Genomic DNA, 19,708 nt, shown 5'->3' with positions numbered 1-19,708 from the left:
CTATAAATGATGCAGTTTTCCTCGTTGCAGTGCTAAAATGAGTCCATAGCCATAAGGCGGTACACAAAAGCTATTTGACTTACAGAATCAGAGTATGCATATGCACACACATAATCCATTACTGCAAAAAGCTTTTGAGAGGTGCTGTTTTTTAAAAAAAATACTGAATTCTTATACTAGAAAGCTATCCCCTTGGAAACTGAAATGAAATTATGACAACCACACGCACACACACACTCATTTTGTCCAAATATATTCTGAGCGAAGGGAAGGATCAAAAGAATTACTTCAATGTCTTCATGCATTATGTCCTGAAGGAAGAATCTTCTTTTAAAGTTTGTAGCTTATTTGTTTTTTATAGGGACAGAGAGGGAGGATTTTTTTCCCCCTTCAGCAACAATATAAGAAAATAACATCCACTTGTGATAGAAAAATGATAGCTTGATGTTAGTGTGACTTTGCATCATGTATGCGTAACATCTTTATATGTTCTTGTCTTCTGTAATGCAAAGAAAGATGAAACAGAGTATACTTTGGCATACTTGTGCTTCAAATGCCTGTACTTGTCATACTGCACTTTTCCTAACAGAACATATGCATTTATCTTTTAGGAATATCCTTCAATCCTGCAGAAGCAAGCTGCAATTTTGAAGAAGATCTGTGTAATTTTTACCAGGATCACAAGGATGGCCCAGGATGGAGCAGAGTGAAAGTGAAGCGCAATGTGTATAGAGTAGGAGATCACACTACTGGGTTCGGTAAATCAAAACTTTTCCCTAGAAGAACCAATCTGCATAAAGCTTAACCTGTTGCATAAATTTTTACTCAGTTAAATAACATCATTGTCATGCTGGTTAGATTGCCTCACTATAAAACCCTGCAGTGAGAAATCAGGGCAGGCTGCTGAGCCCTAGCTGGGACTCAGACTGTACCTGCGTGTGCAGGGGTAGTGTCACATGTGGAATGGCCACACAGGGACATAAATAGTGTCACCAGGCGGCACTGATCTGCAGTCACTAAGGACATGACTCCATGTCCTGGTTTCAGTTAGGACAGAGTTAATTTTCCTCCTAGTAGCTGGTAGGGTGCTCTGTTTTGGATTAGGATGAGAAGATAACTGCTGATAACATGCTGATGTTCTAATTGTTGCGGAACAGTGCTTACACCAAGCCAAGGGCATTTCAGCTTCTCACTCTGTCTTGCCAATGGGCAGGCTGGGGGTGCAGCAAGAGCTGGGAGGGGAGACCCAGGACAGGTGACCCAAACTAGCCAAAGGGGTATTCCATACCATCTGACGTCATGCTAAACAATATATAGGGGTGGCTAGCTGGGGTGGGAGGGCCGGACTGCTCGGGATTAGGCTGGGCATTGGTCAGTGGGTAGTGAGCAATTGCATTGTGCATCACTTGTTTGTACACATTATTGTTGTTGTTGTTATTATTATTATTATTATTATTATTATTATTATTATTAACACTCCACAAAAACATGCAAGCAAATATGATAGTGGCTCAATGAATTGCTTTTCATATAGAGGAGAGCTGGGGTTCCTAACTCTTCCAGGCATAGGACTGTTGGCATTTTAAGGGAAAACTGTCAAATTTTGCGTAGTGAAACCACATAGTAAAAGGCCTGCTAATAAGCTCTGAAAATGTCTTTTGCACTGACGTAGTGCTTCTTACACATCCCCTTATGTAGAGTATTTGTGGTTATTAATCATGTGTGCTAAAGCCTGATCTCTTTCATACTCGTTGCAGGGAATAATGTGCTTGGTGCCCCATTCTCCATTCTTTGTTCTCAGAGCAGTACCTTTGAAATAGTGAGGGATCCAGCAGGCCAGAGAGTATTTCCACGTGTATTTGAAAAGTACTTATTTCTAGTAACTTAGCTGTGTGCCAGTTTAATTTGAAATAGCAGGGATGTTTTTAGAAAAAAATTCTTACTTCCTTTCAGTATCTGTTTCCTGCCAGTAGGATTTGCTTTTACAACCAAAGTCTGCTGCAGTAATGGAAGCTGCTTTAATAGCAAATAAGCTGTGCTAATTGTCTATTAGAAATACTCAATAACTGCAATGTCTTGCAGGTTATTACTTGCTGGCAAACACGAAGTTTACATCACAGCCTGGGTACATTGGACGTCTGTACGGCCCAACCCTGCCAGGAAACCTGCAGTTTTGCCTACGTTTTTATTATGCCTTGTATGGTTTTTTCAAAATGAGCGGCACCCTCACTGTTTATATTTTTGAGGAGAATCATGTGGTTCAAGAAAAAATCTGGTCTGTGCTGGACTCTCCGAAGGGAGTTTGGACTCAAGCTGAAATCTCCTTCAAAAAGCCTATGCCTTGCAAGGTAAGATCCAGTTCTTCACATCTGCAGAGTTACAGATGGAGGTTTTCCTTGCCCCTTCCTTTCAGGCAGCTCTCTTATCCAGTGAATAATCCTATGAGTCATACCTCCAAAGTGAAATAAAGGTCCCTGGGCAGTAGAGTGGGTAGGTGCCTTCTTTGCAGCCTAGCTCCCAAGTGAGCCCCAGTAAAGCGGCTTTGCATGGGGCACAGGGCGGTGCCCTGAAGCACAGGCAGTATTCAGAGACTTCACTGGAGGACATGGAACAACAGCTGGTTGTATGTTGGTTTCTCAGTGCTATGTTTATATATTTCTGTGTTTATTTCCTGTGTGATTCCAATTAGCTTAGTGAATTACAGATTGTAATTATTTAAAAAATTCAGTGACAGTCAAAGTTCTGGTCAAAATGGGGAGTTGGTCCAACAGTAAGCTACTAGGTTAAAATATAAAAACAGAAGTCAGTGTAATTTAGAGCAGTAGACTTTAAACATTTGCAGTGTCTGGTTGGAGAGGTCATTTTAATAGCTCACCAAGTTAATAATGATATATTTTATATCAGCTCCTGAATAAGTCTTCAAACTACTATTGTTCCACATCTCCACTCTTCTTACAAAGACTTGCTTTTCTCAGGTGACTTGCTCAAATTTGCATAGGAGCTACTTTGGCAGTTATCCCAATATCTGTAATGCTTTTTTACTATCTTTGAGTCATCAGAAGAGGACCAGATAGATCACTACCTGAGAACACTGAGATAAATACAGTTTTTTTTTTTTTTTAATTATTATTATTATTATTATTATTATTATTATTATTATTATTATTATTATTATTAGCTGCTTGAAGCACAGGAAGTTCTGGCTCAATATGAGGGGGCACTTCTTTACTGTGAGGGTGACAGAGCACTGGAACAGGTTGCCCAGAGAGGTTGTGGAGTCTCCTTCACTGGAGATATTCAAAACCCACCTGGATGTCATCCTGTGCGATGTGCTCCAGGTGATCCTGCTCAGCAGGGGATTTGGACTAGGTGATTTTCAGAGGTCAAATAAAAGTATTTCTAAATTATAGATAAGCATCTTAAGCATTTTTCCTCACAATAAAGTAATTTTTGAAATGACAGGAATTACTTAGTTTAACTCCTTGGGGAAACAAACAAACAAAAAACAAAACAAAACAAAAACAAACAAACAAACAAACAAAAAAAAAAAACCTTTTTGTCTGGAAGTAAATGCCCTGTAAAAAAGAAAAGTTGCTAGAATGTGTTAAAAAGGAAGTTTACACTAAAAGTTTCAATCCTAATTGTTGGGTAGTTTTCTCTAGACATCTGTTAAATAATAATAAAAAAATTCTTGTCTATATTTTTTACACATAAAACTTAAATTCATTTCTAATGCCCTTTCAACTCATACAGAAAGAAGCAATTTCTGAATTTTATTACTGCCAAGAAAGTGAGCAATAGAAAACTCTCTTAGTATCAACCCAAAATATTTGCAGAAAAATATATTTTTCTTTTCCTTAAAACATGAAAAGATACTGGTCAAAAAGGCTAGTTTATAATATACTTCCGCCATCTCCTGTTTCCATATATTTTTATTACTTCTAAAAAGGCTCAGTAGCTTGAGCAGTGTAACACTGTGTGAGTAGTGATGACAGCTCAACATAACTGCTTACAAATGGTTTATAGCCGCGGAGGTGGCAGGTTTTTTTTTTAGTATCTGACATTTGCATGGAAAATTTCTTTCAGTGTGGATTTATGAAGAACTATTTTTATGTTTTCCTAGAAATTAGTGTATCTAAAAAACTTGCAAAGAAGCTTGCCTAGGATTGAAAGCTTGTAAAACTTTTCTTGAAATTCAGCTTTCATGTCTGTAGCCACTAGCCTGCCTGTGGGCAGTAATAGGGTACAGGAGAGAAGAAGTCAAGGGAATATACTCTCTGCTTCTGAGCCTGAAGGTCTGCTGGAGGGGCTTTACGAACTCCATGCTCTGCAGAAGGGGGTTAAGTTGGCATCTGACAATTCTCAAAAACCTTCAGTGGTTTCATAGAATCACAGAATGGCTTGGGTAGGAAGAGACCTTAAATTCATCCAGTTCCAAGTCCCCTACCATGGGCAAGGACACTTCTCACCAGACCAGGTTGCTCAAAGCCCCGGCTTGGCTTTGAACTCCTCCAGGGATGGGACACCCACTACTTCTCTGGGTAACCTGCTCCAGTGCCTAACCAACTTTTGAGTGAAAAGTTTCCTCCTAACCTCTAATCAAAATCTCCCCTCTTTTAGTTTAAAACCATTCCCCTTTGTCCTATTATTTATCTGTCTGAGGAAGAAGTTACCTTCCTTTTTTTATAAGCCCCCTTTAAGTAGTGAACAGCTGCAATGAGGTCTCCCTGGAGTCTGCTCTTTTCAGGCTGAGCATCCCCAGCTCTCTCAGCCTTTCTTCACAGGAGAGGTGCTCCAGCCCCCTGATCAACTTTGTGGCCCTCCTCTGGGCCCACTCTAACAGCCCCATATCTTTCTTTTGCTGGGGGCCCAGCCCTGGATGCAGCACTCCAGGTGGGGCCTCATGAGGGCAGAGCAGAGGGGCACAATCACCTCCCTCCACCTGCTGCCCACCCCTCTGCTGATGCAGCCCAGGACACAGTTGGCCTTCTGGGCTGCAGGCACACACTGCTGGCTCATGTCGAATTTTTCATCTACCAGAACCCCCAGGTTCTTCTCTGCCGGGCTGCTCTCTGAGTTCTTCTCCCAGTCTGTGCTCATGTCTGGGACTGACCTGGCCCAGGTGCAGCACCTTCCACTTGGCCTTGTTGAGCTTCATTAGTTTCACATGGGCCCACTTACCAAGCTTTCGGGTAGCATCCCTTCCTTCTGTTGTATTGACTGTACCAGTTTAGGTCTTGTGGTGAGAAGGCCCTCTTTTCCATAGAAACAAGTTGCAAAATATCCTTATTGAGTTTACATTCTTTAAATATGTAAAAAAAGTGAGATCTATTAGGCTTTAGAAGACTACTGTGTCCAGCAATCCACAGTTCAGACATCCCTTAGCCAAATTACGTATCTGGGGGAGATGAAGCCTTAACCTTGATTGAAATGTATTACCTTACAATTTTTTTTCCTGGATTGGAAGATTAAATTAGGTTTAGAATAGGTATTAAGCTGCAGCTTTAAATATGTAATAGAGGCCATTGGTACATAATCAATCACAAACACGCTGTAACGTCTTGAACTTTGTATAATGGATTGTCTGTTTTATGGTTTCTGTGATGGTTGCATATGTATATTTACGATTAGTTTAGTAAGTCTTCATTAGACAATTTGTACATGGAAGACAATGGGCAATCTTCTGAAGCAAAGGCAACTATGCATGAAAAAGTACATGTATGAAATATATGTAGGAAAATACATCCGTATATAATTTAAGGCTGAGAAGATAGCATGAAAAATACAAATTATGCCAAAGTTTAAGTGTGTGCTTTCTTGCCATAAGGTGAGGGTGAAAAATTGGTGTAGTTATGGGTTGTCCAGTTGTAATATTCACAAATAGGCTTGAATTAAGTTGCACGATGAGCCTGATTCTTTCTTTTCTTTTCAATCTCATGCCCATCTCTTCCACTTAAATCCTTTAAAAAGTCATTTTGTGCTTAATTTTGTTGTTTCTTTTTTTTTTTTTTTTTTGAAAGCTGGCAGAAGGAAGTGAAGAAGCATGCTGTGGCATTATATAAGCATTCACTTAGTTATCTGTAAGGATATCTGCCAAGGACCTAATGAAATATCTGGCAAGGGATAGCCATTTGCCATCTTCAGTGTAGGCAGCTGGTGGAAGTGCATCACAGCACATTTGCCTGACTGTAAGGAGTGGCGTGAGACAGCAGCTCAGGGATTACACTGCAGGTTCTGGGGGGAGATTGAATCCAAGACCCTTATCTGCTCAGTGAAACTTGGTATCTCTTGTCTTGTCTCCTCTAACCTGTACTCATGTCTCTTGGTGCCTCGTGGGGGCCTCTTTGTGTTTTCTGTCCTGCCCCATAGGCAGCAACACCCCACTCATATTCCCCATTTTACTTCTGGCTCCGCAGCTCCAGTCGTTTCCTCAGATCCTGTCCATGTCCCACTCCCCACTGTCCCTGCCTGTACAAGTTCTTACAAATTTTAGGTTTTCTAAAAGTAATGAATTGACAAAAAGCGCAATTCTGGTACAAAGACCAAACCCAGAAACTTCTCATTGTCCTACTCCAAAGTCTCAGAGTGACCAAGCTTTTCAAAGAACTTTTTAAATAGGGGCAAAATAATGCCTTTTTTCCTAGCCCTGTTCTTGGAAACGATGGAACTGTTTTGGCTTAAATCTTCCAAAACAAGCTTAAAGCAAGCACCCAGAATGGAAAGTCTGAGCTAAAATAATTGCAACTTGGCAATGTTATAAACAAGTGAAAATGCAGTCTTTTAATGGAGCGAGGTGTTGCTAAAATAAGGTGGAGCTACAACATTTTCTCTGGGAGGCTGATGTGACTATCACATTGTTTTCTGAGGTGCATCAAATCTGGATGTAAATGATATGAAGCTGTAGGCGTGCACAGTAGTTTGGCTGATCAAGTTCTTGGTTACTGGTGACTTGTAGGTTGGCTCAGTGTCTGTGGAAAGAGCAAACAGTCTCCTGGCTGCTCCTTAATGGCCCGCTAGGTCAGCGAGGCAGACGTTATGTTCCTTTGGCTGGAGAGTCCTGGAGGTCATAAAGATTTTGCAGCCAGAAGACAGTTTTTCTAAAATACCTGAATATGTATTTCTTTCATCTTTCTTCTCACTATGAATATTACACTCAGAGCTTTGAAAACAATACTTTAAAATCCATGTGATAAGTTTTAATTTTTTTTTTTTTTTTTTTTTGTGTGTGTGTGTGTGTCAGGCTAGTAGAAAGTCTCAGACTTTCACCCTTTGGTTCATGTAATGGTTTTTGCAAGTTCTTCTGGAATTAGCTAACTTCAGTCTGGCATAGAGTTTTGGCTCGAGTTCTTTGAGCAGGAAATTTGAAGCTGGCCAACAGGCTTTTATTTTACACTTTCAAAATACCACATTGAAAAGGTTGGGTGGGTATGATCCAACTAAGTAAGTCATAAACATTTATATTTATATATACTTTTATATAATTATACATATATGTTTGCATATGTATATATGTAAATAATGCAAATATACATTTTGTATGAAGCTAGTGAAAAGGCAGGAAATTTAAATTCCAATTTTTCCCTTTGTATTTGAGACACTGTTTAAGTGAGTGTATACACCTATAGTCCTTTGCATAAAAAGTATTTTTATACTCTCTATACCCAGCAAATAAATGTGAGACAATTAATGTAAAATAAGATATTTCTATCATTTATTAAAATAAATGGAAGGGCAGTATAAAAATCTGACTCTGAAATATGTAGATTCTTTCCATCTCACTGAATGAACTGAATCTAATCTTCCAGGTTAATACCCAGCAGGGAAAGGTCAGTGCTAACTGAAAGATCAATTTGCTTATGCCATGTGTAAGATGGAGATGCTCACGTGCACCATAGAGCATTAATTTTATTTTTAATATTGTGTGTGTGTGTGCTTGTGTGCATAAGCAACCATGGAAAGATTTTGCTTCTGTGAAACTACAGAATAAATCCCTAACACCTAGATTAAAATAGAGGTTTGAGTGCAGTTTGGTCTGCTCACATCAGTTCTGTTTATTTCTGTTGGATTGATTCACCATTCTCATCCCCTGGTTTTACAAAGCAAAAATCTCGTGTTGTTTATCCTCCATTCATACAGATTTGTATGATGCCACTGTAGTGTCTGAATACCACCCAAAGAGTTAAGACAGAAATCCTCAAGAGGGTAGCTGGCATCATAACCCATCTACCTTACTTTCCTCAGACCAGTTGTGGCAGCATTTCCTGGGCTTTTATTCTTTCTATTTTTCCTCCTCTTCAGTGTGTTTTTCTTTGATGTCATTTTTTTTTCTCATCCTCTTTCTATGAGTTCATCTGTTTGTTTTCACCCCTTTGCCATAACTAATTTTAGTTACAGTTGTGAGAAAGTGAAATTGACTGAGTGTTACGCTTCAATATTTATTTATTTTTTTAAACAAACAAAAGGAAGGACTTTTTCAGGAACAGCCAGACAATGAAGTTTCTTGCCACAGGATGCTATAGAGGCGAATAGTATACATGCATTTCAGAAGGGATTGGGCAAATTCATGGAAAATAGACATTGCAGTGACCAGCAAACACAGTGGTATATGTGTGACCTCCAGTTCAGCAAATTCTTCAGATCTCTAGGAGCTGAACATGCTACAGTAGGAGACAAATTCCTTTATGGTTGATTTGTTTCTTGTACTGTTTTCCCTAAACATCCTTTATCAACCCACTCTCCACCATCATCGGGCTTGATATGAGTGTTTTTGGACCTTGTTCTCACTTTTTCCCTGTGAAAATGCTCAATGAAATGAGTAGTCTTTTAAAATCTGTAGTAATTAAATTAATTAATTCTGAGATTTATCTTTACTACTGATAAAAGCATGCCTCCTACTTGTCCACAGAAGTCACTGGTAAATGACTAATGTTGTCTTGAATACCATAAAAACCTGTATCACCATAGCCAAGTCAACAGTATGGGAGGATACAGTTTTCCAGCTAGGTACCAGGTGGAGGAGCTGACATCCTAGTTCTCACCTGCTCCTCTTAAAATCTCTCACTTGTGTCAAATAAAGGTTGATTATTTTGTTTGAATCAGCTGCATTTTATATTTTGACCCTTCTCTGTCCTACCTTCTGTGATGTCTAAAACAAGAAACGTTTTAAAGAACAGTCACTGGAAATAACAATATTAGGGTCTGTAAATAGTAGCATTAATACTTACAAAATGTGTACCCCGCTGTCTGTGGTGTTTGATATACAGTTACGGAAATGATATATTAGAAAGAACTGTAAAACTTACTCAGAAAATATTAGAAAGTTCTTCCTCAGTGGCCTGCAACTTCACAGTAGCTAAGCAAGGGAATACGTTGCATTAAATATTACACAATTAAGTTTGGTACTTAATTGATATTCTTTTTTTTTTCTTTTCTGTTTTTGTTCTGGGTACTTAATATTGTGATATTACTGCGCCACGCCATCAGAAAAGACTCTTCAGCCTAAAAGCAAGAACCTTTGCCTCTAACAGAAAGAGCCAAGGAACCAATTTCATTGAAATAGAGCAATAATAGGACATTACTGGAAATCTAGGAAGGATCTGGAGGACAGTGCATGATATTAGTGTCCTGTATACATCACCATGCAGGCAGTATTCTCTACTAGGCAATGCAATCCATTGAATATAGATGTAGCAATAACTACAATAAATATTGAATCACCTTGTTCTCTTAGTATGTTTCTCTTTCATTGTTTGTTTCTGTAACCCATTTGGCCTTGGACAGGAAAGGTTTTCAAAAAAGTTTGTCTTAAATATGTATCTAACTGCCAGAATGAGTTTTGAGTCTAGGCAGATATACAGTGCATAGATTAAACATAATACTCAGTAGAATAAAATCAGGTAAATTAATTTGCTGCAGAGGCATAGCCTGCTGTTCAGACACCAGATTTGACTGTTGTCCCTATTTCTTTCCTTTTTTTTCTTTTTTTTTTTTTTAATTATTATTATTATTTGTTCCTGCTCTTTAACTGAGCAACAGCTGTACTTTCTGGGATAGACAAGCAGGAAAGAAAATGCACTGGACCCATAGGGATGTAGGGACATCTTCTATCCTTTTCTCCTGTTTTCTGTTTTCAATCCAAATACCCTCAAGCTGCTGTTTACAAACTTCCCTATTTCTCTCTCTGTAATTCTCATGTCCTACTCCTCCCTCCTTCAAAAGCAGATGCACACTGATACACACTTCATATGCATACCTTTAGCTCACATCAACTCACAGAGATGCAGAGGTAAGGATGAGAAGTCCATTCCACTTGACTTGATGTCTGAGGCACAAGCCAAAAGCAGCTCATAGGAGAAGTGAAATCTACCAGTTCTCATTTGGTGCTACTCATTACTGATATATATAATCTTGGATAAATGATAAGACCTGCTCATTTTTATTTTTGAGGCTGCAGGTCGGGAAAATTGATTAAGCACTGGAAAATAAACAAATCAGCCTCCAGAAATCAGGGTAATGATATGGAAGGAGACTAATGCCCTGGCAATGTCTGTTTGTTGAAAAAGAGACATGAGAGAAAAATACGTTTTATTTTTCAGTGTTCAGGCAGTCTCAGTAGAACTGCCTGCATTTGACAATGTTTTTAATTTAGCCTCCAAGATAGCATGCTAGTCCAGAAAGATTTGTTACCTAGTTTGAAACAATTAGCATATTGTTCGTTTGGCATGGTTTGTGAAAAAAAGTGTGAGCTGAGCACAAAGATCCTGCTGTTTTCTTCTCCAAGGCATGAGATAACTTCATAAAAATTTCTTTTGGAACAATTGACCCAGGAAATATTTTCATTCAAAATAAGAGCAAATGTAAAGCACCATGAGACACTAGGGCTGTTGAGAATGTAGGAAGGGTTGAGTTCTGAGATAGGGTGAAAAAGACTGGCTGAGTGCAATCCAAACTGATGGAATTTTGGTAGGTAAAGTTCAAGTACCCCAAAATGGTCATTTAAGACAAAAAATGGGACATTCAGGACAAAAGAAGAGTGAATAGATGACCTGTGAAGAAAAATATCTTCTACCCCATTGCTTAAAAATAAATCAAGAACATAACAAAATAAGCCAAGAGGAAAATGAACAATTATAGCATATAATGCTATAGCTCATATTGGAAATTCTGCATACTCAAGCACCGCCTCCCCCACCCTGTGCAATTATAAAGTCTGCTCATGGCAATATGTCACCCAGTACCACAAAAAGCAGGCAGAGAATCAGTAATGCTAAAGGTGCAGATGACAAAACTGAATGAGTTTACAAATGTCACAGAAACAGGTCGATCCTTTGTACAAAGGATACTTGTTCAGTGGCCTTTGTCAGACCGTCTTATATGGTTGTGATGCTTTTAAAATGGAGCGCTTTCTGCAGGATCCAATGGGTAATTGCATACCTTGTATGGAACAAATTATTGCAATTTAAGAATAAAGAACTTGATTCTGGTCCCAGTGATGTCAATTGGAAAACATTGCTTAGAACATGATTCCACAGTGCGGAAATGTTGTTTCGCAAATGAGAACTGACCTCACCCTTGCATGTGTGGTTTTCTGAATATTCTTGGTTTTAGAACTGTAATATGTCTTTAGTTTATTACAAATGTTCACCAGAATGCATTTATTAAAAATACAGTGAATGACGTCCACTCAACGTCAGTATTTATTGTATTCTTTATTCAAAGAAATGCTACCACTTTTTTAAAAAAGTGCATCTGTTTCTTGAGAATGGCCTTATAAATTAGGAAACAATTTTTGCCCTGTTAAACCTTACGATTGAGAGAGCAGCTCTACATAAAAAAAAACATCTAAGACCACTCTTAGGCTACTACACACTGAGCACCTCTGTGTGCTATGAAGAGGCAAATGACAAGTCCATACCTCTAACATTTTGCAAGATTGATAATCCCTGCTACCAGGATTGGTATGTAAAATGGTTTGGAATGAATCGTTTGGATGATTGGAATGTAAAATGGCTTTGAAAAGTGCTCCATGCTGGGCAGTATAACCCACACATTCTTAAAAGACTGTTTTATAAGCAGATAGATAAATAAATATAACTAAGGAAATCAGTCTAGAAAATTACTGTATGATGACTACATTGAAGATGTTACTTACACTGGTAATAGAGGATATAACAGATAATGCATTAAGTGCTCTTAAAAATCTTTTTCTATCAGCATGAAACTGTCAATCAGCATTCAACCTCAAATATGTACCCAAGGTATTTACAGTTGTTCCAAAATATTAAATTTTAGAAGTGACATTTACCTGTCACTAGTCACTAGCTCAGACCTCATCACAAAAGAATTGTTTTCAAAAGCTCCACACAAATTATGGTCATAACCTGAATGAATTGACAGTTGTTTGCAGTAGTTAGGCAGAGTAAACTGTCAGCAGTATTTTCACAAAATAGACTTTATTGTGTCTTGTGTAATTCGAACAGCTCTGTGTCAACCTTGAGAGAACAGCAGCTAGGAATCTTACGGTTTCAGTGGTTTCTTTGTATTTTATTTTGCCATCCTGGGAGTGACTTGGATTTTCCATGGCAGAATTAATGTGTAGTCAAATAAAACATCTTGAGATCTGTTCTTAATGTTCTAAAAAGCCAGATAAACACTGTGAATGATGCTTAGCGTTTTCAGTCTCCTGCCTTATGACATCGTGGCCTTGTGTCATTTCTGAAGAATCAGTAGTTTCATCTTCGCCTTGTTGTTCTTTGCTTGCACTTTGCCTGGGCCATTCCTGTTGGCCATCATGCTGCACTACTCCTTAAAATTTATGTTTTCATAGATAAAACTTCCTGGATATAAGGATGGGTTGGCTGAGGATGCTTAACTTTTAATGGTGTTTCATTGGGGAGGTAAAAAAAAATAATTAAATTAAAAAAATCCTTTAGTGAGTCATCCTTTGACATGCACTAAAAATGCACTCTCCTAGTAAAATGGCAGCTACATACAGATACATCATTTGCCTATAAAAATGAAAAAACACTTTCTATTTAATGAAAACATCTAAACCCACTGGATTTAAATGTCAGTCATTGGCAGTATTAGTATGTGCTGAATCAAAGTTGGTTCATCATTTCTGTACTGTAGATGTTAAATCAGTAGCGTAGTTGGAAAAATCTAAAATTTCAGGCCCTTAGTAGTGCCAGTTTTTGTTGGAGATACATGAAACTTCCTTCATATATTGCAGGTTGTCTTTGTGAGTTGGTGTAAAAGCTTCTGGGACTGTGGACTTGTGGCACTGGATGATATAACTCTGAGCCTGGGAAGCTGCGAGTCTGCTGGTAAGACCATGTGTATTTGTTGTTCAGCAGCTGCTACCCCCCTGTTCCTTTTTCAATAAGGGCACATCTTATACCTTCATTTTCCAAGCCTTTCCAGTAGCTGACTTCATTCCACTGGGGTGTCTTTTCTTTTTCCAATATGTATTGCATTAATCCTATTTTTGCAGTATCTTGCATAGAGTGAGAACCAGGTTTTGTTCACAGGGGTACCGGCTAACTCCTAATTAACTTCACTGACTTCAGTTGTGTATCAGGGTTCATTATTTTTGGGGCACACCCATTTATAAAAGAAGTCAGACTGACAGTAAAGTGGCTTTAGGAGACCGGGGATAGACTCAAAAGCAACATTTTCAAAACACAGCATTGTTCTTTTTGTCCAGAAGCACAGTTGTGTGAAGCCAAGATGCAGTCTCTTATCTGAGCTGCAGCTCTGAAATGTACACAGATAAGACAAGCCTAACTTCCATAGTGGGAGGAATTCAGTGTTTCTGAGACTTTACACTCTGACATGCACAGGCTAACCTCGCTGAACTCACCCAAACTCTCTCTTCTGTTTTTTTTTGAGGTTTGACAATGCAACGATTGTATCTTAATTTGGAAGCCATTCTCATAAGACAGGCACGATCCCATTATTTTTTGGAACAAAACCATGCCTTTGAAATGGTGATGAGGCAGATTTACCATGCCATTTATATTGCCATGTAATAATAAGTATTTTATGATCTCTTCAGGCTGGATTTCGTGCATTCAGGCAGCTAGCCATTACTGAACAGAGAGAGAGAAGTCACACATATAAAGCAACATGCCATTTTTCTAAAGTATTTCCATAAGTTGCTGATTTTGCCTCTTTGTAGTTCCTAAGGGGTTTGTAAATGAATGAAGAGTGAAGAACTGGTATTTAAATGTATAGTCATACTAGGGCTATGACTTTGACTTTTTTATAATCATACAGTGACTGTTGTCACTGATGGCAGCAAAAAATAGCTCCTGAGTGAGAGATGCTCAAAGGCTTCCTCTTTTTCAAAAGGGGAACACATTTTATGGTGGCAACTCCTGTAGTACAAGCTCAAATTGTAGCAGTCTGTTGTATGTGACAGTGGAATCAGATGCCAAGGCATATCTATTAATATGCATGTTACACGTGCTGGGACTCGTTAAACTGCCTTGGGTGCTACAGTAGTGAAGAAGACAAGGCTGGTAGAGCCATTTACAGAGTCAGAGCTACAGTAAACTATACAAGATGTTTTAAAGAATGTTAGTAGATGTTAGTGAGCTAGACTAAGGCACAGATTTGCCCAAAGCTGTGAAGAAAATAAAACTAAATCTTGTACTTCCGTTTTAAGCTAATTTTTACAGGCTTGTAACAGCCCTAAGTATTGCTAGGCAGATGTAAATGATCTCAGCAGGTGAACAGACGCAATGTATTGTTTGTGTAATCTCTCTATACGTCTATCTAATATATTTACAGTTTTAAACAATGACATCTCATTATAGATCTATTGCCACCCTCTCCTGGAAAGTGTACTTTTGAAAAAGATGAGTGTATGTTTACCCAGAAGAAGAGAGGTCGTGGAATTTGGCACAGGAGAAGGGGCCCAACTCCCACTTCTTACACTGGACCAAAAGGAGACCACACTACCGGGGTAGGTGAGTTAAGCTTCATATTGAACTTTCAGAACAGATATTAAGAGTTAATCAAAATACTTCGACATGATAACCTGGAACACAGAAACATTTTTTACTCTTCTGTTCAGAACAATTATTAACCAAATGAAGTAAGTAAGTTTCTTAGGGAACCACCAATAGTTTGAGAATGTGGTGTTTCATCAGAATTATCTGCAGGCCAAGTGAAGAATCCAAACTTCACATCTCAGAGTAGCTCTTTCCCTTGGGAGAAAAAGGACAGGGTGACTCCCTGGGTCCTACAAAAAAGCCCTCTCCCAAACCCTTAGATTCTGCAAATATTCCCTAAAACAAAAATGCGAACAGTTGGGTGGGAGCTCATCTCTTCCACATAAACAACTTCCTATTTGAACTTCGAACAAAACATGGGTAATACAAAAGCAGTCCTGCAGAGCTTTTATCTTGAAAATCTGTTTTATCACCTACTTATGCCATTTTATTCTTTGAATGATGTAGGTGAGTAGGGCCCCCATTATCATGAGTGAGTTCACACAAAACTGCATCCAAATTCTCCCCCACCCCTGACTCTCCCAACCATAGTACCTGCTGACTTTTGGAAATGAATTGCTGTGTTGGGCACTTGGGTTCCTGCAGAAGACCTCCACATCAATTCCACTGATGCCAGTATAACAAATGAAACTGCCCTAAGGGTTGTGAACTTTAAATGCTTACATGGGTTTAAAATTATTTTTGCTGCCTTTAGATTTGCCCTCATTCACAAGGGACAGTATCCATTCAACAAGCCATTCAACAAGATCATTGCAGACAAGCTAGCATACATACTGTAGCAATCTAATGCAGTCTGCTAAAATTTTTAGCTGGGTCATTAAAGCAGTTGACCTGTTTAAAAGTCTCACCAAAAACTATTATTATTATTCACTATTATTGTATATCAACTGTGATTGAGTGTAAACTACATTATTGTTATAAGCTACCTATTGTGGAAAAGGATTTTCTTCTAGCTAAGGAAATACATGTTTTGCCCTGCTTCTGATCACTTTATCTAAAAGCATGGCTTTCTGCACGTTCAGCAAAAAGTCTATTTAACATTCCCTAGTAAAATTTATTGAATATTTGCATGCAGAGCATGGAGATTAATTGCAGAGACAAATTTGTGGTTTGTGGGACTGTACAGACAAAATCCTGCACATTAAATTAAGAATGCAAATTGAAATGTTTCATTTAGGAACGAAATATCAGGCTGCAAAGAAATTACATTCTTCCACTGTTGGTTCTAAAAGGTGCAGATTCTAGGTAGAAATATGAATAGCCTTCAGAGATAAGGGAGTTTTAAAGCTTGAAATTCCTCTTACACGTTCTGAAATAAAAAACAAGAAGCATTTCTTACAAACCTGAGCAAATTCTGACCAGTTCTATCAGTTAAGTTATGCAAATAAAAAATCAGTCTATGTACAAATCAAGAACATTTTCCCAGTAATGATACCTTTGTGCTGTGGAATGATTTTCAAAAGGGATAATTTAAATTCTTGTCCATTTTCTATTTAGAAGTAGAGAAGAGGTATAAATGTAATATTTGAAAAACTTATATTTAGGTAGTTAACTAGATGACAAATTGTCTCTAAGTCTTCGTTACCCTTATTGTCCAGTTTTTCTGCATCAACCAGCCTTAAAATAGGTGAGGATTTTTCCTAATGTTTTTTAAAGTTTATTTGGGAGGTGTTTTTTGAAATGTGGGTAACAATGTTGGAGAGGCCTCTGTAGGCTAACTCTATACTATCTGCCAGACTCTTCTCCATAATAAAATCTAAAAGGAGTACATCATATTAAAAATGCAGGTTATTTTGGTAAGAAACTAAGCTCAAATCTATCATAAGATTCAACATTCAAGCTCATTTGCTGCTTTTTTTTTTTTTTTTTTTTTTTCCTATGAACATTCCTGAGATACTAGCATTTTTTCTCCTCTTTCAAATACTCAGTTTTTTGATTCTCATGTTTCCAAGGACAATATCCCTCTACTCGTAGAAGGACTTCAAGAGTTTCTTGCCAAAGAAAAAGAATAGGATTTTAGCATGTGTTTCTGACTTCAGATCCATTTTCAGTTTATGTACTTTGCTAAGTATTCTGAGATCTGAGACTGACAGTTTGCGTTTCTGGTGAAGCAAGAGAATCCTTTAAGCCTGGCCTGTGACAGGAGAATATGTTTACAGCAATGTAAACATTTATTCCTGGTAACACACATCTGTTTGCAGCAAAGTGTGTTGAGAAGTAATGTGGGTTTGAATTCACAAAATCAAGAGATAATCTAGTCTTTCCAATACATTTCTAATATGATTCAGGCCTAAAAACTAAAGGCAAGTTACTTTATGCTGCAGTGTAAGCTGCAGGTTTTGATGTCTAACTGAAGTAACTTTTGAGCATAGTGAATAACAAAATTCTTGCAGTCACTTGCACTAGATTTGGAATAAACAGCCTCAGGAATTCTCCAACAGACTGCACCAAATGATCTTTCCTTTACAGATCTGCAGCTGTAGATAATCATCCTTATCACCCTTTCTCTTTAGTGCTGCAGACCGCCAAACTGCAATCCTGGCTAGAGAGGATGACTTCAGCATGGGTTTGTTTAGGTAATAGGGCTTTGAATATTCTGAGAGACACATCTACCAGCTGCTCTGGCTGCTCTCAGTCTGTCTCTTGCCTCACTGATCCCCAGAAATCCCCTCACCCTCCTGGGGACCATCCCACCTCCAGTACTCACAGTGGCAGAAGGGCAGCTTTCCCACTCCAACACCACAAATAGGGAGTGATGGTACTGTATCAGGGGCTGCAGCAAAATCTGGATCCACCACATGCTGCAAAACAGCACAAAACAGCTGATACGTGCAGCAGAGGGGATGTGGGGGTGTTTCTCAGTCTTCTGATTGAGCTTACTCCAGTTGGAAATCTCTAAATGATGGATCTCAGGGAGGTGGGGGGAATAATTTTTCCGCCACCACTTAATGACTGATTTTTCCACAGATCTGAGTTCATGGCAATCTCTTGTTCATTGATGGATTCTAGATAATCTAGTTTTCCTCACTTGTGTCACAGAACAGAAATGTCAATGATGTCATATGTGATTTAAAAGAGGTACTTTAGTTCATTTGCTTTGTTAATAGCATTGGCTCTAAACATAGCCTAACCTGTACCCTCAGATGTATGTGCAACTATCCTTCTAGATCTGCAAATAGACCACTGTCAGAGTGCATTCCTTATTTAAGAATAAATGTAATTATTTTTTCTTACTTTGCATTGCTTTCTATTATGTATTTCATCAGATATACATGTACATAGCTTTTTTCTTTGTCTGCGTTCCTGTATTAGCATTCACAAACTTACAATAACTACAATACACAGCTATTATAGTATCACTAATACTGCAATTTACAAACATAAAAAACCAAATATGTCACTTACAAGGAAATATTCCTTATCAAGAGTTTCAGTCATAGGTTTGTATATTGGTGAGTATGTTGAGCATAATGAACAGATTGAGAGAATGTATTTTACTTTGCTAATAATTTTATGTCTTTTTAAGGATACTACATGTACATAGAGGCATCTGACATGGTCTATGGACAGAGAGCGTACCTAATTTCAAGATCACTAAGAGGGGTCTCTGGAAAACAGTGCCTGACATTTTTCTACAACATGTATGGAGCTGGGACTGGATTATTAAGTGTTTATCTAAAAAAAGAAGGTGATGATGAAGAGATTCCTTTGTGGAGAAGGACAGGGGAACAAAGCATCTCGTGGCTAAGGGCACTAATAGAATATGAAAGTGATAGAACCTACCAGGTAAGAAAAAACAAACACAATGCAGTCAAAGTGGTGATTAAGCTGAATATGTGCTAGAAGCTAAGTTCTGGGTTGCATAAAAAAACACAGACAGCACTAAATGGACATCTGAACAAGCTGAAGTAATGCATAATTTATTACAAATGGAATGGAATGGGATAGAATAGATTAGAACAGAACAGAATAGAATAGTTCAGTTGGAACGGACCTTCAGAGATCATCTAGACCACTCCATGAACATAGTTCATGAATTCAGTAATTCAAAGTTATTATTTTTTAAATTACTTAAATGCCATTTTCTCATACTTCTTGCCAGTAGCAGTAGTTTTCATTTAGGCCACTTGTGCATTTTTTTCCTTCTGCCGTCTAAAGCCTTGTCTAATTTTGATATTATCAATAAGCTGTGATAAAAAAACCTTTGTCTTGCAGGCTGATCTTTCTGAGGTGGCACCAAATGCAAGGAACAATGCAAATTTAGAGCTTTGCCTTTGATTTCATCAGGGTGGGAATCTCAGTATTGCCAGAGCCAAAGTCTGCTTCTGTTTCTGTCAAAGAGAAAGCTAAACTGCTATTGACTGAAACAGCACTGGGTAGAATACTGCAATGATCGCTAACCAAAGATGTATTTGTATTTATTTTTTTCACTTTGCCTTATGACCCTGGAAAGTAATTAAAAACCAAACCAAAACAAAACTTTTTCACTAAAAGCAAGTTTAGCTTCATCAGTAAGACCACAACAGAATACTGTAATTTTATTTTTTTTTCTCCTCAAGTCTTGCTTCACTTGGGCAACACCTGACTATTTAGGCCAAAAAGCAAGACAGACATACTAAATCATTGGAGTAAACTTATCAATGGTCTATAACACTGTCTTATGTCTTATCAAATTGTGAAAGCAAATCTGT

The 19,708-nt window shown here is 38.1% G+C and overlaps 1 protein-coding gene across 2 annotated transcripts in view; it reads left to right on the top strand.

Moving 5' to 3' along the window:
* Window positions 1-19,708, top strand: part of MAMDC2 (MAM domain containing 2) — a 66,639-nt gene that overhangs the window by 45,302 nt on the left and 1,629 nt on the right. The window contains exons 8-12 of one of the 2 annotated variants that reach the window (XM_068666703.1): window positions 612-758; window positions 2,083-2,348; window positions 13,232-13,325; window positions 14,820-14,972; window positions 18,544-18,803. In XM_068666703.1, the coding sequence (XP_068522804.1) occupies window positions 612-758; window positions 2,083-2,348; window positions 13,232-13,325; window positions 14,820-14,972; window positions 18,544-18,803 (920 nt within the window). Of the gene's footprint in view, window positions 1-611; window positions 759-2,082; window positions 2,349-13,231; window positions 13,326-14,819; window positions 14,973-18,543; window positions 18,804-19,708 lie in introns of those variants that run through there. The other variant, XM_068666704.1, reaches the window with a different exon arrangement.

Source organism: Anas acuta, chromosome Z, assembly GCF_963932015.1.
Source record: "Anas acuta chromosome Z, bAnaAcu1.1, whole genome shotgun sequence".
In the NCBI taxonomy this organism is placed as follows: domain Eukaryota; kingdom Metazoa; phylum Chordata; class Aves; order Anseriformes; family Anatidae; genus Anas; species Anas acuta.
This window is presented reverse-complemented; position numbering and strand designations above follow the sequence as displayed.